At 47.9% G+C, this 26,744-nt stretch overlaps 1 protein-coding gene across 2 annotated transcripts in view; it reads right to left on the reverse strand.

Moving 5' to 3' along the window:
* Window positions 1-26,744, reverse strand: part of pacs2 (phosphofurin acidic cluster sorting protein 2) — a 376,820-nt gene that overhangs the window by 143,203 nt on the left and 206,873 nt on the right. For both annotated transcript variants that reach the window (XM_072486155.1, XM_072486154.1), the window contains exons 3-4: window positions 7,886-7,975; window positions 4,647-4,772 (exon numbers count right to left, since the gene is read on the reverse strand). In XM_072486155.1, coding sequence (XP_072342256.1) covers window positions 4,647-4,772; window positions 7,886-7,975 — 216 coding nt within the window. The remainder of the gene's footprint in view (window positions 1-4,646; window positions 4,773-7,885; window positions 7,976-26,744) is intronic.

Here is a 26,744-nt window from a genome sequence, read left to right on the forward strand (position 1 = left end):
TCCAGGTCTTCGAGTCTTCCCGCCCACCTCTTGTGTAGCGCCGCGTTCTGCTCCACTCTCACCGCCAGGCCCACGAGCTCGTCCTCGTTCTGACTGACTCTTTTCTGTACCTCCTGGATCTTAGCTTCGTGGGCCTTCTGCGTGATCTCGAGTCCTTCAATTGCCGAAAGCATAGGCGCCAACATCTCTTTGCGCATCTCCTCGCGCTGCTCCTCGAAGCAGCGCTTGATGAACTCCTGCAGCTCCCCTTTGTCCCTGGCCACCGCCATTTTGTTTTCTTTCCCTCGCTTCTCCCGTTGCTCCAGTGCCGCTCCTTTGGCCGTTACACTTCTGGTCCATTTCATAGAAGTTGGCAGTGTTTGTTTCACCAGTCTGTCCCAAAAAGTCTATGGAAACTCCTGAAAAAGGTCTGAGAGTCGGCTCCAGACGGGAGCTGCCGAATGCGCGACCTACTCCTCCATGGCCGCCACCAGAAGCCTCGTCCCTGCTTCTTCAATGGCCCTGGTAGATCTTTTCACAGTTGTTCCCTCTGCTGCTAGAATTCACCTTTGATAGAGTCAAGCCAGATTGCAGCTTTAAGCTTGCCCTTCCCCCGCCTGCATGCTGGAAGAGGCCCTCGTCTACTGCTGCAGCTCAAGCCAAATCTTTCACTGTTTCTGCCGGGCCTGGTCGCCAAAAGACACAACATTCCTGGGGCACACTGTCAGGGGAATGCTGCAGCCTTCGTCCCACACCGGGAAATGTCAAACAAATGCCGTGGGGGCCCTGTAAAAGAGCCCAAAAGTCCGTTCCAAGCGGGAGCTGCCGAATATGCGACCTAGCTCTGCATAGCCGCACCCGGAAGTCCTGAGGCAGCAATGTTAACCACCGTGCCACCGTGCTGCCTCTGTCAATGGACTTTATGAGGGAACATGGACTGGGAGGAGTGGGAGGACACTGAACTTTGGAGAGGAGCTTTGTGTTTATGGTTGATGTAAGAGGTGGGTAGTTTGGGGTGGGGTTTGATGCGGGAACGGTGATAGTGAGTGTGGCTTTTGTTCTTCTTTGTTCATTGGTGGTTGGCGGGGGAAAAAAAAGAGGGGAAGTTCGCAGCCTTGGGCGGGGGCCACCATGCTTGCTGGCTGGGCTAGTTAATAGGGTGATCATCAGGAGGAAGGCATGGGGGGGGGGGGGGGAGCTGACGAGATTTGTTCTCTGTTGGGGGTGGAGGGGGGAGGGATGTGGGAGGATTGCTGACATGGGTGCGACGCAGTTGGAAAGGGAGAGATGGCGGCGGACATTCGAGGGCAGGCATGGAAGGATGCATGTCGCGGATCGGGAACTGGCTCAAGGGATATGGCAGATTGGCAGGGGAGGTGGCTAGGGAGTTAAGAGGGTTCATGGGACACATGGGTGAGGGGGGCAGGTCGGTGGAAGTTTCGGAAGCCAAGGACAAAGAAGATTTCATCGCCCATGTGTACCGGATGTATTCCTGGATCGACTTTTTCGTGAGGGCAAGGGGCTGCTGGTGAGGGTGGCCGACTCGGGGTATTCGACAATCATGGTCTCTAACCACGCTGCGCATTGGTGGATTTGCAGGTGGTTCAGGGGGAGGCCACAGTGGAGGTTAGATGTGGGACTGTTGGTGGATGAGGGGCGAGGGTTGCCATTCGGGGCTATATGGAGGTGAATGATACCTGGGCGGTCACAGAAACCATGCTGTGGGAGGCACTCGAGGCTGTAGTTAGGGGGGAGTTTATTTCGACTTGGGCACACAGGGAGAGGGTGGAGGGGGGAGGAAAGCGCAAGAATGGTTGTTGAGATCTTGAGGGTGGATAGGAGGTACTCAGTGGTGCCAGAGGGGGTGGGTTGCTGAAGGAGAGGCAGAGGCTACAGGTGGGGTTTGGGTTTTTGTCTACAGGGAAGGCAGTGGGGCAGTTATGGGGGACTAGAGGGGCAGTTTACGAGTACTGGGAGAAGGCGGGTTGGATGCTGGCCCATCAGTTGTGAAAGCAAGCAATGGTAAGGGAGATTGGTAGAGTGAGGGATGAGAGAGGTACGGTGGTGATGTACCTGGATGCGGGGAATGGGGTATTTGAAGCATTTTATAGGAGGCTCTATGAATTGGAGCGCCCGATGGGGGAAAGAGGGGATGAGGTGGTTCCTGGATGGGTTGGAGTTTCCCAAAGTGGAGGAGTGGCGGGTTTAGGGCCTGGAGGCCCCGAATGGTTTGAGGGAGGTGATGGATGGCATGGGGCGATGCAGGCAGGGAAGGCAACGGGGCCGGAAGGGTTCCCATAGAGGTTATAAAAAATTTGGGGTGGAGCTGGGGCCACTGCTGGTGAGGACATATAATGAGGCAAGGGAAAGGGGGAACTCCCCCCTACTTTATCGCAGGCTTCCATCTCCCTGAATCTAAAAAAGGATAAGGACCTGGAGCAGTGTGGGTCGTACTGTCCGATATCATTGTTGAATGTCAATGCCAAGCTATTGGTGAAGGTGCTTACATCACGGATTTCAGACTGTGTGCCGGAGGTGATTGGAGACGATCAGAAGGGAAAGGAAGAGTAACTGTCAGCGAATGTGCAGAGGTTATTTAACGTGTTTATGATGCCCTCAGGGGGGTCAGTAAGTTGAGGTAGTGGTGGCGATATACAGAGAAGGTTAATGACCTGGTGGAGTGGGAGTATCGGTTCAAGGTGCTGGGGCAATTTGGGCTTGGGTGGGGGTTTGCAGACTGGGTTTGGCTGCTGTATAAGGCGCCAGTGGGGTGTGTGCATATGAACCAACTGAGTTTGGGGTACTTTGGGCTTCACCGTGGGATAAGGTGGAGTGCCCACTCTCCCAATACTTTTCATCTTGGCGATAGAGCTGTTGGCATTGGTGCTTAGGGCATCAAAGGACTGTGAGTGGGATTGGGCGGGGTGCACCGAACATGGGGTTTCGCAGTATGCGGATGACAGTGAAAATGAAGGTGTTGCCTAGGTTACTGTTCCTGTTTCAGAACCTCACTATCTTTATCGTCGAGTCTTTTTTCAGGAAGGTCAATGGGTTGATCTCGGGGTTTGTGAAGGCTCGTAGTAGTGCGGCGGAATTTTTTGGAACCGGGGCGAGGCGCTGCCGTTACTGAATTTGATTTCTTATTGGGCAGCAAATATTGTGGGGACGGCTGGCGGCGGAATTGTGTAGGGGAATAAGTTTGAGGACTTTGTTGTTGGTGCCTTTGCCGTTCTCGTCAGCCAAATACGCCATGAGCCCAGTGGTGGCGTCAGCTTTAAGGGTGTGGGGTCAGTGTCGGCAGCACTTGTGGTTAGAGGGTATGTCGTTGTGGGCGCTGATTTGCGGCAACCATAGGTTTGTGCCAGCGAGACTGGATGTGAGGTTCCGGGGGTAGCGGCAGGTGGGGATTGAGTATTTGCGGAGCTGGAGGAGTTCAAAGGATTGCATGAGTTGCCCAACGGGAATGGTTTTAGGAACAGGATTTTGTGAGGAGAGAGATGCCATCCTTCCCTGGGCGCACAAATCACACATATTCATTGGGCCCTGGCAGGGATTCTCGGATGTTATTTCAGAGGTTCTGGATTTGGCGGTGGCCCTGAGGTGTTGATGTTTGGTGTGTTGGAAGACCTGGCAGTTGGGGGGTGGGGGATTGAGTGAGAGGGCTATGTATTGACCTTTTCCTCCCCGATAGCCCGGAGACAGATTTGTTTGGTTGGCGGGGCTCGGAGCCGCCGAAGACAGGAGTGTGGGTGAGCGACCTGGCTGAATTCCTGAGGTTGGAGAAGATCAAGTTTGCTCTACAGGAGTCGGTAGAAGGGTTTACCCGGAGGTAGAAACTATTTATTGATGTTTTTTCAAGGAGGATTGAGGGGTCAGCGGGGTGTGCGAGTGTGTGTGTGCATATAAGGGGGTGAAAAGGGGAAGGGGAGGCCTTGGCAAGGGATTGGTGTCAGGTCTAGCATCGGCAGTAATTTTCTTTTATCTAGTGTTTAACTAACTGCCACTTCTCTTCCAGGAATGCCTCCCCTGAAGAAGTACTGCCCTTCTTTTAGCTTTGACAAAGGGTCAACTGGACTTAGATCTTTTCTCTCCCTACCTGCTGAGATTTTCCAGCATTTTCTCTTTGGTTTCAGATTCCATCATCCGCAGTAATTTGCTTTTATTAGTTGGTGTCAGGGGGCCTGGAGGGTTGTGGTTGTTTATTGGGTTGGTGTGTTGTTCTTCTGATATTAGGTATATTTTTGTTAAAAAGTCTTGAATAAAAATATTTTTTAAATGGGCTGCTGATTCACTCTCACATATCTTACACTAGCACCGCTGCCTCACAGCTCCAGAGTCCCAGATTCAATTCCAGCCTCGGATGATTGTCTGTGTGGAGTTTCCACTTTCTCCCCGTCTGTGTGGGTTTACTCCGAGTGCTCCGGTTTCCTCCCACAGTCCAAAGATGTGTAGGTTAGGTGGATTGGCCATGCTAAAATTGCCCCTTAAGTGTCCAAAAGATTAGATCAGGTTACTGGGAGAGGGTGGAAGCCTGGGCTTAAGTATGGTGCTCTTTCCAAGGGCAGGGGCACCGTAAATTCTATGATTCTATGATCTCACAAAATCAAAATGATCCCAGTATCTTGGACAAGATGCTGTCACAGTCTGATTATGGTTTCCTTTCTCACCTCTGCCATATTGATGGACCCGACTGCCAGAGTCTTGTATCCCAGGATGGTCCTGTTCTTGTACCGCTTTCGTCTCTGAAGCATGATTTGCAGCTTGTTGCCTTCTCTTTTGAGGAAATGAGGATACTGGTGGAAACAAAAGTCATAAATTTCAGAGCTGCGTCAGAGCTTTCTCTGGCTAGAAATTCCTGCTGAAGTTAATTATGTCGGAGATCATGTAGCGAGCGAACACCATGGCCGGGAATACCTTCCCCCATGTCGGGGGGAAAGAATGCAGGGGGGGGGCGGAGAATCAAACCGGAGACCCAAAATGGCTTTTACGCCTGTGGGATTTGCCCGCTCGAGTGTTCCGCCCCTCGTCAATTATGGGAATATCAACCCAATTTACATGAATTGGAATCTCATTATTGGGCCTTTACACCTGCTCTCCCCCACGTTAAATTGTTCATTCACGACAGCCCCCATGACATCTGGTATTGATGTTTGTCCTCATCTTGTTTTCTATTCCTCTGCAGGTTTTGATTTTTTCCCCTATTTTTGCTTCAGGTTAGGAGCTAATTATCAGTCTGCTGTTCACATCAACTCAACGCATCTTTTGTTTCTTAACTTGTCCCCTTACCATTCCCTTTGATTCTACACACCAAATCTTGTGACATATTCTCTCCCGCCTTCCATCCAATCGTGCACCTTCTCTTTTGTTCTTTCTCCACCCTCCTCCCATTTCAAATGCTTAAAATCGAATACATTTCTATCGTTTTCCAGGCCTATGAAAGATCATTGAACTCAAACATCAACTCATTATAGATATGACCTGATCGGTTGAGTATTTCCAACATTGTTTGCAAAGGACAGTTGAGAGTAATACAACCCCTTTGTTCTCTGGGTACAAAGAACATAATGTTGTCCCACATTCCCTCTGATTTATTTCTGTTCATCTTCTCCCCTGGTGCTCCTTTCAGTCTTCAACAAGATTCCCATCTCATTCACTTCCTAATCTATCCTTCCTTTTCCCCTCTTTATTGATCTTTCCAAGCAAGTTTCCAATACCAACTGTCGTCTTTGCCCTCTGAATAGCCACTGGTTATCCCATCTCTTTGGGATTTGGTCAAAAGAATAATTCATCTAAACTGTGTGGTGGTTCCACCTGCTGCCCATGTGATTTAACCCTCCCAATGCCAATCCCTCTAAATGCCCGACGCAACCTATATTTTCTTAATGTACAGTTTTCAGGCATCCGAATTTCGGTGGTCCCTTCTGTGTGGCCAGATTCTGATTTTTCTTTCAGTTGCGCCAGAGCCAAGTATTTCTTGTTTTAGATAAAGGTACAATCCTGTACAGTATCTTTGGTTCATCTCAAAGTGCTGGGTGAAGCAGCTTCTAGCACTAAAAAGTATTAAAACAAACCTAGGGACTGTACGCTGCAAGATTCTGACCAAGTATGCCGAATGTAAATTAAAGGCCTCAAGAGGCACTGACAATGTCAGTCTCTCAGCACAAGAGGCAGCCACTCGGTCCATCATGCCTGTGCTAGCTCTTTGAAAGAGCCAGCCAATTGTTTCATTCCCCTGCTCTCTTCTCAAAACTCTGTAAATTGCTCTTTTTCAAGTATTTAGCCAATTAATTAAAAAAAATTTTTTTTGCAGGATGTGGGTGTCACTGGCTAGGCCAGCATTTATTACCTATCCCTAGTTGCCCTCCAGGAGGTAGTAGTGAGCTGCCTTCTTGAACTGCTGTCGTCCCGTGGTGTAGGTACACCCACAGTGCTGTTAGAGAGGGAAAGTTCCAGGATTTAAACCCAGGGACAGTGAAGGAACGGTGGGATGGTGAGTGACTTGAAATAAAACCTCCAGGTGGTGGTGTTACCAGGTATCAGCTGTTCCTGTCCTTCTAGATGGTAAAGGTCATAGTTTTGGAAGGACCCTGGTGAGTTCCTGCAGTGCATCTTTTAACAACTGCTACTAAATCTGGGAAAAAATTGGCATCTCTCCCCCACCCAAGCTTTTTGACATTTAGTTTTAATCAGTAGTTCCTCTGGTTACCAACGTTCCCACAAGTGGAAACTATTCCTCTCTCCTAACTTTGAACACCTACTAAATCATAGAACACACAACATACAGTGCAGAAGGAGGCCATCCGGCCCATCGAGCCTGCACCGACCCACTTAAGTCCTCACTTCCACCCTATCCCTGTAACCCAATAACCCCTTCCAACCGTTTTGGACACTAAGGGCAATTTAGCATGGCCAATCCACCTAACCTGCACATCTTTGGACTGTGGGAGGAAACCGGAGCACCCGGAGGAAACCCACGCAGACACGGGGAGAACGTGCAGACTCTGCACAGACAGTGACCCTGCAGGGAATCGAACCTGGGACCCTGGCGCTGTGAAGCCACAGTGCTAATCACTGTGCTACCGTGCTGCCCATCTCGCTTAACTCTTATCTCATCACTTTCCTCTTATCTCTTTTAAATCTGCTCTTAACATTCTCTGCTATAAGGAAAATAATCTCAGTCTCGCCACATAAGTCATAAGTAAAGATCCCCACCCCATTTTCCTAATTCTCCTTTACATTGTCTCCTGGTCCTTAACATTCTTTCTGAAGTACAGTACACAGAATTGGGAACAATACCCCAGCTGAGACTTAATGAATGACTTACAGAGCTTGACCATTACTCTCTTATATGTGGCATGATATTAGCTCATGTTGTATTACTTTGGAGAAACCATTGCTCCCATAAATGTAAGACATGTCACACAAACATTGAAGTATATTTTCACTCTTTTCCCCTAATTCGTTACATTTTTAAAAATAAATTGATAGTACCCAATTATTTTTTTCCAATTAAGGGGCAATTTAACATGACCAATCCACCTACCCTGCACATCTTTGGGTTGTGGGGGTGAGACCCACGCAGACACGGTGTGAATGTGCAAACTCCACATGGACAGTGACCTGGGGCCGGGATGGAACCCGGGTCCTTGGCGCTGTGAGGCAGCAATGCTAACCACTGTGCCGACTCTAACTCATTACATAACATGTAACAGATTTTGCCATGCAAGCAAAGGCATCTCTGGGTGGATGAACCAAGATGAATACAAGACGTTCCTGCCTTTACCATGTAATCTATGTGCAAAGCGAATATTATCAGCACAAAGCATTTTAAAGTTAAAATATTTCATAAATATTCCAATCAAATCACTCTACCATGAAAAATGTCAAAAGGAATTGAATCAGGTACCTGAAGTGAAAAAGTTAGTGCTAGATCAGTTTCCACTAGGCCACTAGGTGGCAGTATAATCTCATGAGATCGTAAGATTCTTTTCGAGCCCTGTGTGAAAGATATCAGATATTAAAATTAGTAATACAAGCAAACATTTTCAAACGATGCACAATATTGGTAATTCTTTGAAGATTTTTTTTATTATTTGCTTTGAAATAAAGCTCCCACTTCATGTTTATTTCTCCCCCTTCTCTAACTTTATACTTTCTCAACTCAAATTTGTTTTGCCATTGCAAACTTTGGGTTGCCAAACTGCATTTTCAAATTCAAAATTGTGCAACAGCAAAGACTGAGTGTGTGGCCTGGTTAGTTCAAACAATGGGATATCTCTAGTAAGATAGACAAATCCATTATTGAGAGAGCCACTACAAGATGCAGGAGTGCAGCCTAGGCAAATCTCGCCATCACTGCATCTTCGAATCTTCAAGGAAAGACTCTGGGGCGAGTGATCCACGATAGAAGCATAGCGAGAGAAGTGGATATCGGGAACGAGTGGAGCCAACTGGAGGTGGGAACCAGAGTGAGAGGCGCCACAGAAGCATCGGTGGTTTGAATGATATTAAACATTAAGAATGAACCTCAAGGTAGTGAGAAGTTTTATAACCTTGAACATATTCCCAGTTTCCAGTTGTAGGTACAATCTTTCTGCCTGTAGTAACAGAGTAACAGGTGTGATACTGTGTAAAAGCTCCGGTGTGTAATTATACATTATATGTTACTTGGTATATCCCGTATACTATAACACACTATACCACTTGGTAAGACACTCCTATTTATGATAATGCATTGTCTCACTTTACACAAAACCCCTGTATTTGCCAAATACAGTTTGTCACTACACTATATTTATGCACTGTAAGTTACATATCAATGATTACATGTTACTTTGTATAACAAACTTGTACGACATGTCTTACTGGTTATAACACTAATTTATATAGTATAGGCACATGGTTAACCTTAACTCGTTCAGACTGCACTTCTTATGCACAATATTTTCATACACATTACAGATAGAAAGTCAAGAACAGAATCAAGAATATTAGCAACCTTTGGCACAGCAGCTTATATTTTTTATGCAACATTTTTAAATAACAGTGTGAATGCTCATTAACTAATCCTCGGTAGTTGTGGATTATTGGTAAACTATAAACAGCTTGGTCTTAATAGGCTGCACCACACCTTTCCTATTGTTCTATATTTTGGATATGCTTCTTTCTACTGAAGCTATTCCTCCAAAGCCTCTGCGACTATGCATCCTATTGCTATTTCTTGAAGGGTAATTGCTACTTCAGAACTCCTGGGCCAAGCCAGGCACGTACATTTAAAAAATGACTGAAACTGAATCTTTTTTTTTTTTTTAAAATCACTGACTTTAATGCTAGGAAATCATACACTAGCAATGTGGAATTTCCTGATATCCACCAGGAGCTGGAATGGAAAATAGTGAATGGTCTCTTCATCTGGATTTCTGCCTAAATCTGTCATTTTATTTGTGTCCTGAACTTCAATGGCACATCGGTGAAGAGCATTGGGCCCAATTCTAGATCAGCTGTAATGATAGGTTTACCCCTGCTATGTGCTGAGCAATTAGCCTATGTTTTCACACTGACAGGTCATGGCGGGACCACCAGCGTGGGATCTCTCAGAGCCCATTCAGGCAGACAGCAAGATCTGTATTCACAGTTATTCAGATCACAAGATCTGGGCGCTTAAGTTGTGGAAAAAATCTCTGTAACTTGCATTGAAAAGAATCAATACTAACTGCTTCCTCCCTAGAGAACCTGTCTGTTACAACAGATAGACAGGTCACTTGATGCATCAAATGTGCACTGCTACTGTTTTATTTGCTTTTGTGGATGAGAGAGCAGTTCTGCAATGTGAAAGAGTGTGGTGGTTGTGGTAAAGAAAAGATCATTTGAAAAATGCGGAGTAGCTAGACACGACAATGTAGGTCAAACCAGGTGTGATGAAAATACATTTGGGTAGGATCAAAGGCTTAGGCAGGGCCTTGCAAAAGGGTATAGGTGGCAAAACGTAATGCAATAGAAAGGGATCCAAGGACTGCATTTAGATCCTTAGAGGAGTGAGATGAGGTGAGTGGAGGTAAAATGGGAGACGGATGGAAGGGATAGTCTGGTTTAAAGATGGAAAGCAAAATTGGAGAAGATAGGGAGTAAAACAAATGGACGATGAAGGGAATTCCAACGTCCTTGTGGACAACTGAAGATTGAAATTGAAATAGATCGTAACGATCAGGTGAGAAGACATGGTTCGGCAAAGGTAACTTGTTTTTGTATCTTTATAATTTTATTGACAAAAAACCTTTATTTAGAAAAATGGATGAAACTATTGGTTGTTGAGAATGTCATGGGCCGAAATTTTCCGTCTGTTCCTGTCAGTCGATCTTCCGGTTCCACTGATGGTGACCTCCTGCCGCAGGTTCCCCGACAGCAGAGGGTGCAAACAACGGGAAAACTCATACCCAATGGTGGGACGGAAGATCCGGGTGCCAGTCAGTGGCGTCCAGTGTTTTTACATTGCTTTCAGAGAGGACCATCATCAACAACCCATGGCTATCATTAGAGTTGACAAAACAAAATCAATTTACCCCTCCCACTCCCCACTTGTGAAATACCCTATATTCACATCCCTACAAGCAAAGAAATCCATGGGTGAGGGGGGGGGGGGGGGGGGGGGGGACCATTGCTGTGAACCACACTGCTTTCAGAGTAAGAAATAGTAACAATTCATCTCTGCATTCCAATAAGTAACAGTTTCAGTTGAACTAACAGCAATAGTGAAATATTAAGCTAGCAGATGCTGGAATCTTGGTCGGTACAGACAGCAGTATTCCCAGAAAAGTGTTATTTTTAATTTATTTGAAGTGGCAACTCTGGAAATGTCACATTTATTTCTCATCAAATTTTCATACGAATATGATGCTAGGCTTCCCGATTTCTTTTTATACAGCAAAGCAACTTGCTAGGTCTTTTCGGGGGTCATCAAGGTTTGATCCTGTTTTGCGGACTTGAGCCATAAGTAAAAGAAAGAAAAGGACTTGACTTTACATTGTCTTACATTGAGGCTTTTCACAGCCTCAGGAGAAAACTAAAGAACTTTACTGCCAATTAAACACTTTTGAAGTGTAGCCACTGCTATAATGTAAGACACATGGCTGCTAATTTAGACATAGTATGGTCACATGGACAGCAATTAAATCAATGTTAATAATTTGTTTTTAGTGCCTTTGGTTGATCTACGAATATTGGCCAGTCACCAAGAACAACTCAGTTCTGAAGGGTCTGAATTGGTTGCTCGGAGTATGTCCAGTACTTTTTGTTTTCATTACCAAGCGAAACTCCTCTGCTCTTTTTAATAGTGCCATGGGATCTTCTGATGTCCAGTTGAAAGGGCTGACAGAGCCTCGGTTTAACATCTTATCCAAGACAGTCCAGGACCAGGCTATAAATTCCTTACCCCCCGACCATTACGTGATTAGCAAATCAGTTGGCTGTTTACAACAAATATCTTTCATTTTTCTTCTATTACAGTGCAGAAGTTTTTGTTGAATTCAACTTCATGACTTGCTACGATGGAATACAAATTCCTATTTCTGCTTCTAGTCCGGTACAATAACCATTATTGTATTTGTATTATATCAGGCAGATTCTTTAAAGAACAGATCGTAGTACTTACACAGAGCTCATCATATAGAGCTTCAGATTTATCTAGCACAGCAAGATATATAATCAACAGATGTTCAATTTATACCACTGAGTATATACTCCAGTGAAATGCAATAAGAAAGAACTCTGACAATTAAGTCGCCTCACCTCTGAAATCAGATGCACTAAAGGATACGACCACACAGGTTTCCACAGTATCCTTAGCTTCAGAGCATAGGCCAATTATTTATCTGGAGTGCAATACTTCTTCAAGCAGTCTTATAATATTGTGTTCATTTCTCTCTGCTTAGAATCTGCAGGGCAGGTTCAGCAACTCCAAAAGGTAGCATTGGAGCCTTGTTTACTTTGCATGTTCACCATCAAAGTCAGGGCTGTCAATCATGTTTACTGTAATGAAATATCACTGTCTGAACAATGAGACCAGTCAAGGACCATGGAACGTTTGGCTGAGTAAGTTTAAGTTCATCCAGTTGATCTCAGCCAGGATAGTGGAAGGATTGCTGCAATTGATCTCCAGACTTTGAGGGGTTCTCAGTATTGATTGCTAACACCAGTGTATTTTCTTTTATTCATTCATGGGACGTGGGCATCGCTGCTGGGCCAGCATTTATTGCCCATCCCTAGTAGCCCTGGAGGGGTAGTTAAGACCCAGCAACAATGCTGTGGATCTGGAGTAACACCTAGGCCAGACCAGGTAAGGACGGCGGATATCCTTCCCTATAAGGTCATTAGTGAACCAGATGGGGTTTTATGACAATGGTTTCATGGTTATCAGTAGACTTTTAATTCCAGATTTTTAGTTAATTCAAATTTGAACCCGGGTCCCCAAAACATTACCCTCGATTTCTGAATTACCAGTGACAATACCACTATGCCACTGCCTCTCCGTGCATGTACTCAGCAACAGCAGGGAAAGGCTCAGTTGTGTGTTCTGTGCCATCAAACATGGTGATATCAAAACTCACCTGTAGACACGAGGTATTTGTGAGAGATACTGGAAGTGCAGGATAGAAGGGAAGGCGATTAGTGCGAAAAATGGAGCAGCTAAGGAAATTGGGAGGAAAATGTTAACTCTGTCATGTCATTAGGTTTAACCATGTATTAAAAATCTCAGCACCGGACATGAACAGTGTTTTGGGTGCTGCAGCTCATGTGACATATTGCACAAAGTCGCAGTTCATGTGACATGCTGCACAAAGTCAGTTTCGTTTCCACCCTTTTGATCATCCATACATGCTCCTATTGAATGTCTGGTAAAAAAAAATACCTCCTCATAGTTAGATTTGAAAATTGGTCTTGGGATCCAAGCTTAGTTTTAGAGCTCATTAGCCAGGAATCACCACACAGAATCTGGGAGCAGCAGCAGAAGGGTGACATTGAACAAAGACAAAGAACAAAGAAAAGTACAGCACAGGAACAGGCCCTTCGGCCCTCCAAGCCTGTGCCGAACATGCTGCCCGTCTAAACTAAAATCCTCTACACTTCCTGGGTCCGTATCCCTCTATTCCCATCCTATTCATGTATTTGTCAAGAAGCCCCTTAAACGTCACTATCGTCCCTGCTTCCACCACCTCCTCAGGCAGCGAGTTCCAGGCACGAAACTTTGGTCACCTGCTCCAATATCTCTATGCCATTCGGGGTCAAATTTTGCCCAATAACACTCCTGTGAAACACCTCGGGACTTTCAAAGGATTATTCTACTGCAATGTCAAAACTTTAGAATTTAAAAAAAAAACTGTCATTAGTAAAAGGAACATGAAGCTATTAGGTTGTCGTAAAATTCCAACTCGGTCACTAATATCCTTTCGAGAAGGAAACGTGTCATCCTTTCCTAGTCTAACCTACATGTGAAACATGCCACACACTAACCACACTAGACAACCCTCTGAAATTGCCTTGCCTGGCACAGACCAATTTGGATAAATAGCCCATTTCTACATAAACACCTTATTCTGGAGTTTAAATTGCATTGACGTTGCCCAGCTTTATTACTCTCAGCCCACCGAGAAGGATAGTTTCTGTGATTCACTATCTCTACTTTATATTGGGTTTCACTGAGCACCAGACTGAAGAAATTTCGATGAAATAACTTTGGGATTTATACACAGTAGGGTATTGGGGAGGCAGTGCCACTAGCACGGGTCTCAAAAAATATGCAAACAGCTTCACTTTTAAAGTTCTTGCTATTTGTACTCTGCAGTGTGAAGACTCGGTTCTTGTGCCAGCAGAAACACATAAGCGCAACTCCCCACAGTTACTTGCCTAATGAGGCAGCACAGTGGTTAGCACTGCTGCCTCACAGCACCAGGGATGCTGGTTCGATTCTGGCCTTGGGTGACTGTCTGTTTGGAGTTTGTACCTTCTCCCAGTGTCTCTATGGGTTTCCTCCGGGTGCTCCAGTTTCCTCCCACAGTCCAAAGATGTGCAGGTTAGGTGAACTGGCCATGCCAAAACAAAAGTCCTTCTTGTCCAAAGGTTGTGTGGGGTTACAGGGATAGGGCGGGGGATTGGGCCTGGATGGACTGTTGTTTCAGAAGGACAGTGCAGAGTAGATGGGCCGAATAGCCTACTTCTGCACTGTAGAGATTCGGATTTTAATGTCAGCCACCTTAATTTGATGCCACAACATCCTCGGTTTCCTGAGCCTAGTGTTTATCGGATGGGTATAATTTCTACATATCCCACTGATGTACTTCTGCAATGCAGAAAATACCTTCAGCAAGCCTTCTCTGTGCTCACCAACATCTGATGATTCAAAATTGGGGTGTTGGGGATAGAAGAGAGGTACAGAGATTTAAGAACCTACCGGCTCAGCTGTGTAGTACTGCAGTGAGTCAGTAGTATTATATTAATTTGCAAAATAGAATAGTACCACGGGTGAGGGACTTCTTTACGTAGAGAATCTAGGGAAGCATGGATTGTTCTTCTTCAAGCTGAGAAAGTTAAGAAGATATTTAATAGGTGTTCCTATGACCTAGAGATAATCTCTGCTTCCACTGGCAGGTAGGTCACTAACCAGAGCACACATTTTTAAAGCTAATTGCCAAAGAATCAGAGGCGGAAGTTATGATATGGGATGCACCACTTGAAAGAGCAGTGGAAACCTAGTACTACCGTTCTAAGGAATATGTGCCTTCTTAATCTTCCTAACAAAATGTACCACTTCACACATATCTTTACTGAAGTACAATTCCAATTAAAGGCCCATTTTGCAAGTTTATTAATGCCTTCCTTTAAGTTGTCACAGTCCTCTTTTATATCAACTATATTCAGTACTTCGGTATGCTCTGTAAATCTTGAAATTGTATTTCCAATTCCATGTCTAAATTGTTTTTGTAAATTATGAAGAATAGTGTGCGGGATTCTCCCAGCTCCGCGCTGGGCCGGAGAATCCCCACAACCACGACACCCTGACACGCGATTCTCCGCGGGCGCATTGGCGCCGGCCGCTCTATGCGGCCGGGCTGCGGATTCTCCGGCCCGAATGGGCCGAGCAGCCGCTCTAAAAAGGCAGAGTCCCACCGGCGCTGTCCACACCTGGTCGCAACCGGCGGGAACTCTGCGTGCAGGGTCGGGGGACGGTGTGTGTGTGTGGGGGGGGGGGGGGGGGGGGGGGGGGGGGGGGGCTCCGAATCCGGGGGAGCCTCCGATGGGTCCTGGCCCGCGCAAGGCTCTGAAGACCCAGGTTCAATCCCAGCCCTGGGTCACTATCCGTGTGGAGTATGCACATTCTCCCCGTGTCTGTATGGGTCTCACCCCCACACCCCAAAAATGTGCACGGTTGGCAGATTGGCCACGCTAATTGGCCCCTTAATTGGAAAAATTGGGTTCTTTAAATTAAAAAAATTAATAAATTTTGCGCAGAACCTTGTGACGAGATGAGGCTGTTGAATCTCGTGCGAGACCTCAAAGGAATCTCGCGAGACACCAGAGTCTGGATCTCACCATTGCTGAAAAAGATCCAGATCTACATATTTTTAACTCTGACTGCGCTGCATTCTCCCAACACCCAGGCACTAACAGCCATGCCTGGGAGACCTCACGAGGGCGCCATTTAGCACTGATCCACACAAATGTGAACCAGGTGTAATGACACCTAGAGGGATTTCCCAGGTCATTAGAGACCCCGGGTGGTCAGTCTCTGGGCAGGGTGGCACCCAGGCGCTGCTAGCCATGCACAGCCACGGTGCCAAGGTCCCAGTTGCCCATGCCAGGGGTCAGGCCCAGGGTGCCTTGCCCTTAAGAGGGGTGAGGGAGTGCTTGAGCACCCCATAAGAGGCAGGTTGGGTGCAATGAAGGGGTCCGGAGGCCATGGTGGAGTGGCTGAGAGGGGGCAGGTTGAAAGATCAGGGCAGCATTTAAAAATGGCGCCACGATCCGTGAGTCATCTTCCTGCACTGGTGAGTTGAGCTCATCAGTGCAGGAAATTACATAAGTGTAGTACCCTCAATAACGACACGAGAATGTAGAATGGTAAATGAAGGCTTTAATAAGCAGAGAACTAGTCAGTGACCGAGACGTGTGCTTACTGAGTGCCACCTACAGGGCGTCACCTTATATACAGCTCCCGGGTGTGCAGAGCCGGAGGCGGAATCCTGCAGGTTTCCAAACCCGGTCTTAAAGGAGCATCACCTACATGGTGTTAAGGGTACAGTAACCATTCATCACAGTAAGTGTGGCCTCGGTGGGATGTTCCTCGCCAAGGCTAAAGAAAACAGCCGTTAAATAGAAGTGTCTTTTTCGGTGCTTTTTCGGCGAGAAACACGCTGCTAAACGTGCCCGAATCGGGGCTCTGTATTTCACCTGTCGCACCCATTAACTAGAGTTCTATAGTTCCCTGGGCTTGTTCCACCTCTGTTTAAATAAAGGAATATATATTTGCATTTATTACGTGTCAGCTTCTCATGTGTATTTCTTAATGGCCCTATCCCTAACCCTTTTTCTCATGTGTATTTTTTAATGGCCTTATCCCTAACCTGTTTTTCTTGTTATTTGTGTGTCTATAAGATACTTTACTATTTCCTTTTATATTCCTTAATTATTTTATAGATTCGTTATGCCTTTTAAATTTACATCTTTCCACACCTTTTGGTATTCCTTTTCATCATCCCTTCTTTATTTATACTTAGTGTACACCTTTTTCTTAGTTTAAAATTTTGTCTTCATGGCTTCTGTTGCCTCGAGCGATGACCTGGGAGTCCGCCAGACACAGCCATTGCAAGAAGGAGGGACACTGGGCGATGAGCTCAGAGAAGATATCCACATCGAATGAACGTAGCCTGGCCAGCATCCTTCACTAAGTGCAAGTAATACCTGGAGCTCAGCTGTGAGTCAGAGTCATATTTTGTGAGTGAGAGAATTGTGAATAAAAATTACTTCTGTTGTCTTTTTGTGTCCTTACTTTCCCAGCTAATTCCCAGCTACTGTCAGAAAACGTGGAAACGGTACACCCAGTCCCCTCATCAATGTCTTTACCACAGACTGTAAATAGTTGAAGCCCTGCTGGTTGCAGACTGCTGACCTGAAGATGTCCAGTTTATTCATACTCTGCTTTCCGATAACCTAATCCAGTGGTGTAGTGTCTGTAATTTCCATTACAACACAAAGACTCTGAGCTGGTTGTACTTTTACTGAGTAACCTATCCAGAAGACACAAAGTCAGCAAGAAAATATCAGTTGAATTATGGAACACTGATGAGGTGACATTGTGTTGAGATTGGAAAAGGCACAGAAGTAAGGAGCCAGAAGTAAGGAGCACCATAGTTCTTAAGTGGTGAGATAAAAATGAGTGGGGATAAAAAGAAGTGGAATAGTTGTGTAAGTGTGTAGCAAGTTTGGATTTTATCTCAACGGCAATGTTTGGAGCAGAATTTAAAAAGATATTATCTGATTCAAAGTGGTGTGTGTTATGACATCAATTCACCAAATAAGCTGACAGAAACACATGCCCATCTGACTGCAGTACACATTGCCCCTGCTGTTTGGCCAGTTCTCAACTTTTTCACCAATGCCATGCCAGCCTTTCCCAGCTGTCTAATTAACCTTCTTCACCTTTGACCCGAGCAGAGCCATGCTACACTTTTGAACAAATCCTACAGCCTGTTGAGACTCTAACTTATCTGCCTCATCTAAAAAAGAAAGCCCTGTATTCATATTCAAACACTCTTCTTCTGCAGCCAGTACCATGCAGTTGGCAAAACATTTCCTCAATAAATAGAATGGTGAGATCATATGACCAACTGGGGATATGGAGTCTACTCTCGATCAACATTAAATGACAGAAGGCGTTATTGACAGTGATATTAAGCAGCACATGCTCAGCAACAACCTGCTCTCTGACACTCAATTTGGATTCTGCTAAAGTTACTCAGTTCCTGACCTCATTACAACCATGGACAATAGAGCTGAATTCCAGAGGTGAGGTGTGAGTGACTGCCCTTGACATCTAGACAGCATTTGACCAAGTATTGCATCAAGGATCCCTAGCTAAACTGAAATCAATGGAAATCAAGGGGGAAACTGATTGGAGTCCAACCTGGCACAAAGAAAAGATGGTTGTGGTTGCAGGAGATCAATCATCTCAGTTCCAGGACATAACTGCAGGAGTTCCTCAGGGTAGTGCCATAGGTCCAACCATCTTTGCCAGGGTCCCTGGTTCAATTCCGACCTCGGGTAACTGTGTGGAGTTTGCACATTCTTCCTGTGTCTGCGTGGGTTTCTCCGGTTTCCTTCCAGTCCAAAGATATGTAGGTTAAGCGGACTGGCCATGCTAAATTGCCCCTTAGTGTCCAAAGATTAGGTGGGGTTACAGGTATAGGGTGGAGGGATTGGGCATGGGTAGGGTGTTCTTTTGGAGAGTTGGTGCAGACTCAATGGGCCTCCTTTTGCACTGTAGGGATTCTATCATCCCTAGATGTGGAGATGCTCGCTGCTGATTGCACAATCTTCAGCACCATTTGTGACTCCTCAGATACTGAAGCAGTCCATATCCAAATGCAACAAGATCTGGATAATACTCAGACTTGGGCTAAAAAGTGGCAAGTGAGGACTTCCGGTGGCGGCATGTAGGAGAAGGTCGCATACAAGGTAGCTCCCGCCGAGATACTTGTTTTTCAGTCCTTTTGCCCAGCTCCCAGGAGAAATTGGTGAACAAACCCGACTCATCTCATTGTATTCGATGAGGGCAGCAGGGTGGTGCAGTGGATAGCACTGCTGCCTCATGGCGCCGAGGTTCAATCCCGGCTCTGATGTGGAGTTTGCACATTCCCCCCGTGTTTTCGTGGGTTTCGCCCCGACAACCCAAAGATGTGCAGGGTAGGTGAATTGGCCACGTTAAATTGGCTCTTAATTAGAAAAAATTAATTGGGTACTCTAAATTTATATAAAAAGTTAAAAAAAATAATAATAATTGTATTCGATGAAAGGTGTTGAAAACCATGAAAACGATAGTTGGAGAGACAGGTATGAATGGTAGTCCTTCGACAGAGCCAGAGAGTGTGCGAAGCTCCTTGGGAGGAAATATGGTGGAAGTGGCCTCGGTGGGTGTGGCTGCTCCTATCACAGTGGAAACATTGACTGGAGTATTGGCACTTGAATTTGAAAAGCAATTTGGTAAGCACTTTGAAAGGCAAGGAAGGGAGATGATGGAGACCCTCAAAACGTCTATTGAGGTGGTGTTGGGCCCGATAAAGAGAGAAGTTGAGCAGGACTTTGGAGGCCATGAAAGAGAATGGAGAATTGCTGAAGTGGGTGGAAGGGATTTTGTCACGACAGAGAGACCAGATTGCCTCGCTGGAAGCAGAGATGTTGATGGTGAGGAGTGCAGCACAGTAGCACGGTGGATAGCACTGTTGTTTCACAGCTCCAGGGTTCCAGGTTCGGGTCACTGTCTATGTGGAGTCTGCATGTTCTCCCCGTGCCTGCGTGGGTTTCCTCTGGGTGCTCCAATTTCCTCCCACAAGTCCCGAAAGACGTGCTGTTAGGTAATTTGGGCATTCTGAATTCTCCCTCAGTGTACCCGAACAGGCGCCGGAATGTGGCGACTAGGGACTTTTCACAGTAACTTCATTGCAGTGTTAATGTAAGCCTACTTGTGACAATAAATATTATTATTATTAATAAGGCCAGAGAGTGAAGATCAAGGAGCTGAAGAACTGGTAGAGAAGACCAAACCGTAGGATATAGGGGTTGCCAGAGGGAGTGGAGGGCCTGAGGCCAACATAGCTTTTTTTCTAGCTGCTTGCAAAGTCGTGGGGGGGGTGACGTGGAGAGAGATGAACATATCTCCCCATCTGAGCTGGATGGGGCCCACTGAACACAAGAGGCCTCAGGCGAATGAGCCACCACGGGGAGTGATAGTTCATTTTCACACCTTCCAGAAGGAGGAGTGTGGTAAACCACTGTGTTCCTATACGAAGGGTTGTACGGAAGAACCTTCACTAAAGGTTCACCTGTGCCCCTGCATGCTAGTTCCGCCCAGGAGCTGGGTTATAAATATGCGTGGCCTTCAGCTAGCAGTCATTTCGTCAGCTGCTGCAGGAGGCCACACTTCAGATACTAATAAAGCCTCAGTTTGAATTCAACTTCGTCTCCAGCCAAATTGATCGTGCCTCAATTTATTAGTATCAGATTCAGAAGATGGACCTCCGGATTAAACCAGATCGACTGCAGCTGGATCCACACGCAAGCGACGCCAGAAAGGACTTTCAGCACTGGCCAGCTTGTTTTGAAGCGGATATCAACGCGGCGCCGACCCCTGTTCCAGAGGCTCAGAAGATTCAAATCTTATACTCCAGACTCAACTCTAAAATCTTCCGCTGATTCACGATGCGTCCAATTACGCTGACGCCATGACTCGACTCAAAGAGAGTTATGAGCAGAAGACGAGCACGCTCTTCGCCAGACACACGCTCGCAGCGCGTACTCAACTACCTGGTGAGTCAATCGAGGACTTCTGGAGGGCCCTGATCCCACTAGTTCGGGACTGTGACTGCCAGGACTCAGATCTCCTTATGAGGGACGCTGTTGTCACTGGGATTGGGTCCGATGTTATCAGGCAGCAGCTCCTAGAAGGGGCCACGCGTGACCTCGCAGAGACTAAAACACTAGCGTTTTCCATGACGGTCGCCCTGCGCAATGTACAGTCCTACGCCACCAACCGCGCGGCCCACTCCTCCTAAGCTTCATGGGCCCCACAGGCAGCCGCCCCAGCGGGGGCGCTACCCACCCAGTATGCCTGCGCCACGCGCCAGCCGGTGATCTCCGGGGGGGGCCCGATGCTATTTTTGCGGCCAACAAAGACACCCCCGCCAACGCTGCCCTTTGTAAGGCCTGCGGGAAGAAGGGCCACTACGCAGCGGTGTGTCAGGCCCGCTCAGCGGCAGCAGTCGCACCCCCCCCCCCCCCCCCCGATCACGGACAGTGGGCACCGCTATCCTCCCCTCCTCCCCAGGCCATGTGCGAGCAATGGGCGCCGCCATCTTCTCCCCCGCAGCAGGCCTGCTCAGCGGCAGCCCCCACTCACCCCCCGGTCACGGACAATGGACGCCACTAAACCCCCTCCTCCCCAGGCCATGTGCGAGCAATGGGCGCTGCCATCTTCTCCCCCGCACAACACGTGCGTTTCATGGGCGCCGCCATCTTGCTCCACCCTGTAACGTGTGTTCCATGGACGCCACCATTTTGTGACCCCCAGGACCTCCGGGAGCACCATCTTGTCCACCCCGCAGCACACTGAGACCAACGGCATTTCAGGACCCCGACGCAGCGGTCGCCTCACTACCCGACGATCAAGCACGACTCGCATCCATGGTAATCGACCAGTCCAGACCACACACTCTGAGCAACGCATTCACCAGCGTGAAAGTCAACGGCCACGTGACCTCCTGCCTACTGGACTCCGGGAGCACCGAGAGCTTTCTACATCCAAATACGGTACGGCGCTGCTCCTTTAAGGTACACCCTACCAATCACCCCTGGCCTCCGGATCCCATCACGTAGCGATCCGGGGGTACTGCACGGTCATGCTCACAGTCCAAGGCGTAGAGTTCCACGGTTTTCGCCTCTACGTCCTCCCTAACCTCTGCGCTGCACTTATCCTTGGCCTGGATTTTCAGTGCAACCTCCAGAGCCTGACCCTTAAATTCGGCGGACCCTTACCACCCCTCACTGTGTGGCCTCGCGACCCTAAAGGTCGATCCTCCTTCCCTCTTTGCCAATCTAATTCCAGATTGCAAACCCGCCGCCACCAGGAGCAGACGGTACAGCACCCAGGATAAGGCCTTCATCAGGCCCGAGGTCCAGCGGTTGCTTCAGGAGGGAGTCATCGAGGCCAGCAACAGCCCCTGGACAGCTCAAGTGGTAGTGGTTAAGTCTGGGGAGAAAAATCGAATGGTCGTGGACTACAGCCAGACCATCAACAGGTACACACAGCTCAACGCATTTCTGACATGGTTAACCAGATTGCACAGTACCAGGTCTTCTCAACGGTGGACCTGAAATCCGCTTACCACCAGCTCCCCATCCGGAAATCGGACCGTCCATACACCGCCTTCGAGGCAGACGGCCGGCTATATCACTTCCTTAGGGTCCCCTTCGGCGTCACCGATGGGGTTTCGGTCTTCCAAAGGGAGGTGGACCGAATGGTCGACCGGTACGGCTTGCGGGCCCCGTTTCCGAACCTAGCCAATGTGACCATCTGTGGCCATAATCAGCAGGACCACGACGCCAACCTCGCTAAATTTCTCCACACCTCCACTCTCCTCAACCTCACGCACAAGGAGAAGTGTGTGTTCCGTACAAACCGCTTAGCCATCCTCGGCTACGTGGTCCAGAACGGAGTTCTGGGGCCTGATCGCGACCGCATGCGCCCCCTCATGGAGTTTCCCCTCCCCCACTGCCCCAAGGCCCTCAAACGCTGCCTGGGGTTCTTCTCGTATTACGCTCAGTGGGTCCCAAACTATGCGGACAAGGCCCGCCCACTCATTTCCCCCTGACGGCAGAGGCCCAACAGGCCTTCGCCCGGATCAGAGCTGATATTGCCAAGGCCACAATGCACGCTGTAGACGAAACACTTCCTTTCCAAGTAGAAAACGACGCATTGGACGTCGCCCTTGCCGCCACCCTCAACCAGGCAGGCAGGCCCGTGGCATTCTTTTCCCGCACCCTTCACATGCCTCCGAAATTCGGCACTCATCCGTCGAAAAGGAGGCCCAGGCTGTCGTTGAGGCTGTGCGATATTGGAGGCATTACCTGGCCGGCAGGGGATTCACTCTCCTCACTGACCAACGGTCGGTAGCCTTCATGTTCAACAACACGCAGCGGGGCAAGATCAAAAATGTCAAAATCTTGCGGTGGAGAATCGAGCTCTCCACCTATAACTACGAGATTAAGTATCGCCCTGGCAAACTCAACGAGCCCCCAGATGCCCTATCCCGAGGTACATGTGCCAGCGCACAGGTAGACCGACTCCGGACCCTGCACGACAGACTTTGTCACCCAGGGGTCACTCGGTTGTACCACTTCATTAAAGCACGGAATTTGCCCTACTCCGTCAAGGAAGTTAGGACGATCACCAGGGACTGCCAGGTCTGTGCGGAGTGCAAACCGCACGTCTACCGGCCGGACCGCGCGCCTTGGCAATTGGAGGATTTCAAAGGCCCCCTTCCCCTCCTCCAATCGACACACGTATTTCCTCAGTGTGATCGATGAATACTCCAGTTTTTCCTTCGCCATCCCATGCCCTGACATGACGTCTGCCACCGTCATTAAAGCCCTTAATTCTATCTTCACTCTGTTCGGCTTCCCTGCCTACATACACAGTGACAGGGAATCCTCATTCATGAGTGATGAGCTACGCCAGTTCCTGCTCAGCAGGGGTATCGCCTCCAGCAGAACGACGAGCTACAACCCCCTGGGAAACGGACAGGTAGAAAGGGACAATGGGACGGTATGGAGGGCCGTCCAGCTGGACCTTATGGTCCAGAAATCTTCCGGCCTCCCACTGGCAAGTGGTCCTCCCTGATGCACTACATTCCATTTGCTCATTACTTTGCACTGCTACTAACAGTACACCGCATGAACGCCTTTTTGCCTTCCCCAGGAAGTCCACATCCAGGGTATCACTCCCAACTTGGCTCACAGCTCCGGGAACCGTGCTTCTCCGTAAACATGCGCGGCTCCACAAGGTGGACCCGTTGGTGGAAAGGGTGCACCTGCTCCACGCAAACCCACAGTACGCCTATGTGGCGTTCCCCGACGGCCGCCAGGATACAGTCTCCCTCAGGGACCTGACACCAGCAGGTTCCGTCCCCACACCACCCACGGCGCCACCCTCCCCTCCCCCGCTGCCCCCATCACCCCCCCTAGGACCGTCCGTCCTCCCCCTGCCCACCCCTGTTGAAGAAGAGGATTTTGGCACGCTCACGGAGTCAACTTCGACCACGACAGCAGTAACATCGCCGGCTCCACATCGTCAGTCCCAGAGGACGATCAAGGCGCCGGATCGGCTGAACCTCTGACCGACACATCGGATGACCAGAAACATTTTTTTTCCACTGTTCTGTAAATATTAAAGATTGCGAATTGTATATAGTTATCCACCACCCCCGCTGGACCTCAATTTTAACAGGGGGTGAATGTGGTAATAAACTGTGTTCCTATATTAAGGGTTGTACGGCAGAACCTGCACTACAGGTTCACCTGGGCCCCTGCATGCTAGCTCCGCCTAGGAGCCGGGTTATAAATATGCGTGGCCTTCAGCTCGCAGCCATTTCGTCAGCTGCTGTAGGAGGCCACACTTCAGATATTAATAAAGCCTCAGTTTGAAATTAACTTCGTCTCCAGTCAAATTGATCCTGCCTCAAGGAGCAGGTCCTGAAATGGGCCAAAGAGAACGGGGACATGAGGTGGGAACGAAGCAGCCTCCGAATTTATCAAGTTGTCGGGGCAGTGCTGGCAAAGAGACGTGCAGCCTTTAAGAAAGCGTAGTCAGCGTTATATAAAACTGAAGTGTGTTTTGGTGTGGTATGCCCAGCGAGGTTGAGAGTTATGTATAACACAAAAGGTCACTTCTTCGAGATGTCGGAGGAGGCAGAGACTTTTGTCAAGGAACAAGGACTTGGACTTAATTGAACGGGTTGGAATGGGACCTTAATGGGTGTTGATGGGATGGACTGTTTGGGGATGTTTCAGTATTATATATGCATTTTGGGTATTTGAGGTTTATTTTTCTGTATTGGAGTTTATGTGTTGTTGGGGGAGAAACAAATGGGCCAAAGTAATCGGGGGTAATGGCTAATCAGACATGACCATAATGAATGGCGGAGCAGGCTCGAAGGGCCAAATGGCCTCCTCGTTCTCCTAATTTCTTTGTTAAGGTAGCAGTATGGACAATATAAGGCCCAAGGTGGGACGTTGAGAATTGTAAGGACTTTGGTTTTGGTTATTCTTTTGCGGAGGCGTGAAGGAGCTTTTCTTTTGCCTTTGTTCTTTGGGTGTGGGTCCTGGCGGGAGGCTTTCTCACTAGTGGTTATGTCTTAGCTAGTAAACGAGAGTGAGGTGGGGGTAGGGGCGGAGGTCTGTTGGACCTGTTTGGACAGGTGCCTAGCGTATTTGGTTGCTGGGGGTAGAAGGGGTTGATGAGGAGGAAGCATTTTTCATTAGGAGGTAGTTTTCAGATTCTTAAGTTGGGATGGGGGTGGGTGGGAGAGAGTGCTGACAGTGACCAGGAGGGTTTCTTTGTCTCACTTATGGGTGGGGTTGGTAGCCATCTTGGGTGGGACTTGGCTCCAGAATCTTGGTAGTAAGGATGGGATAATTCCTCAGGGTGGATATGACTGACTTGGGGGGGCGGGGGGTGAGAACCGCCGATCAGACTAGTCACTTGGGATGTTAGAGGTCTGGTGGGCCCGGTGAAACAATCTAGAGTTTCTCTCATCTGAAGAATTAAGTGTCGATGTGGTGCTTTTCCAGGAGACCAACCTACAGGTGAGGGATCAGACTGTGCTCTGAAAGGGTTGCGTGAGCCAGGTGTTCCACTCGGGCTATGATAGTAGGGCCTGGGGTTGAAAATTTTAATTAATAAAAGGGGCCATATTCTGGCAGGAAGGGTTATGGCTCATCAGGGAGGTAGCTATGTGATAGACATATTGAATTGGGATGATGTAAAATTTATGAGGATTGTTGGCTGCAGTATCAGAGTTGATTCTGAGGGGGAGCTTTGAATTATGTTTTGAACTCGAAACTTGACCAGTTGAAGCCAAAGTCGTTGGCCCCTTTGATGGTGGCAAAAGCGTTGTTTGCAGTTTATGGAAGGGACCATGGGGGCAAATTCATGGTGGTTTATGCACCCTGGATGTGAGGAATTTTTGTTTTTGTCCCCAGTACAGCATCCTGTAAAGTATATTCTAGGATAGATTTTTTTTCCTGATGTGAGGAAAGCTGAGTACTTGGCAATAGTCATCTCAGATCATGCTCCACATTTAGTGGATTTGCTATTAGAAGTAGGTTCGACTCAGCACCCGGCATGGAGTCTGGATGTGGGTTATTAGCAGACATGGGGTTCTGTGGATGGATATTGAGGCTATAGACAAGTACATGGGGTCTAATGGGTATGGGCTGGTCTCTCCCTCCATTCTATGGAAACGCAGTGATTAGAGGGGAGATCATAGCACATATAGATAAGGAGGTTAGAGAGGAACACCAAAAGTTGGTGCACGACATTTTGGAACTAGACCCAAGGTATATGAATGACCCAACCCCAGAGCTCCTGGCAATCAGGAAAAAGTTGCAGATGCAGTTTGACCTTTTATCTACTGACAAGGCGGTGAGCCAGTTGCACCACACGAGGGCGGGGGGGGGTTACGTAGGAATATGGGGAGTAGGCCAGTTGTTTCTTGACTTGCCAGTTGAAGCGGCAGGCAGCCTCACGGGAGATCATTCAGGTCAGAGACTCGGGTGGCAGGCTGGTGTCCGCTCCAGACAGAGTTAATGGAACTTTTGAAACTTCTTATAAGAACCATTATAGGTTGGAGCCGCGGGCAGGGATGTATGGTGATTGCTAAATATGGTGCTTTCCCCATCTGAGGGGTCCAATCCAGAGGTAATCTTCTCATTAGACGCCAAAAAGG

The sequence above is a fragment of the Scyliorhinus torazame genome, chromosome 2 (genome assembly GCF_047496885.1).
Source record: "Scyliorhinus torazame isolate Kashiwa2021f chromosome 2, sScyTor2.1, whole genome shotgun sequence".
Lineage (NCBI taxonomy): Eukaryota > Metazoa > Chordata > Chondrichthyes > Carcharhiniformes > Scyliorhinidae > Scyliorhinus > Scyliorhinus torazame.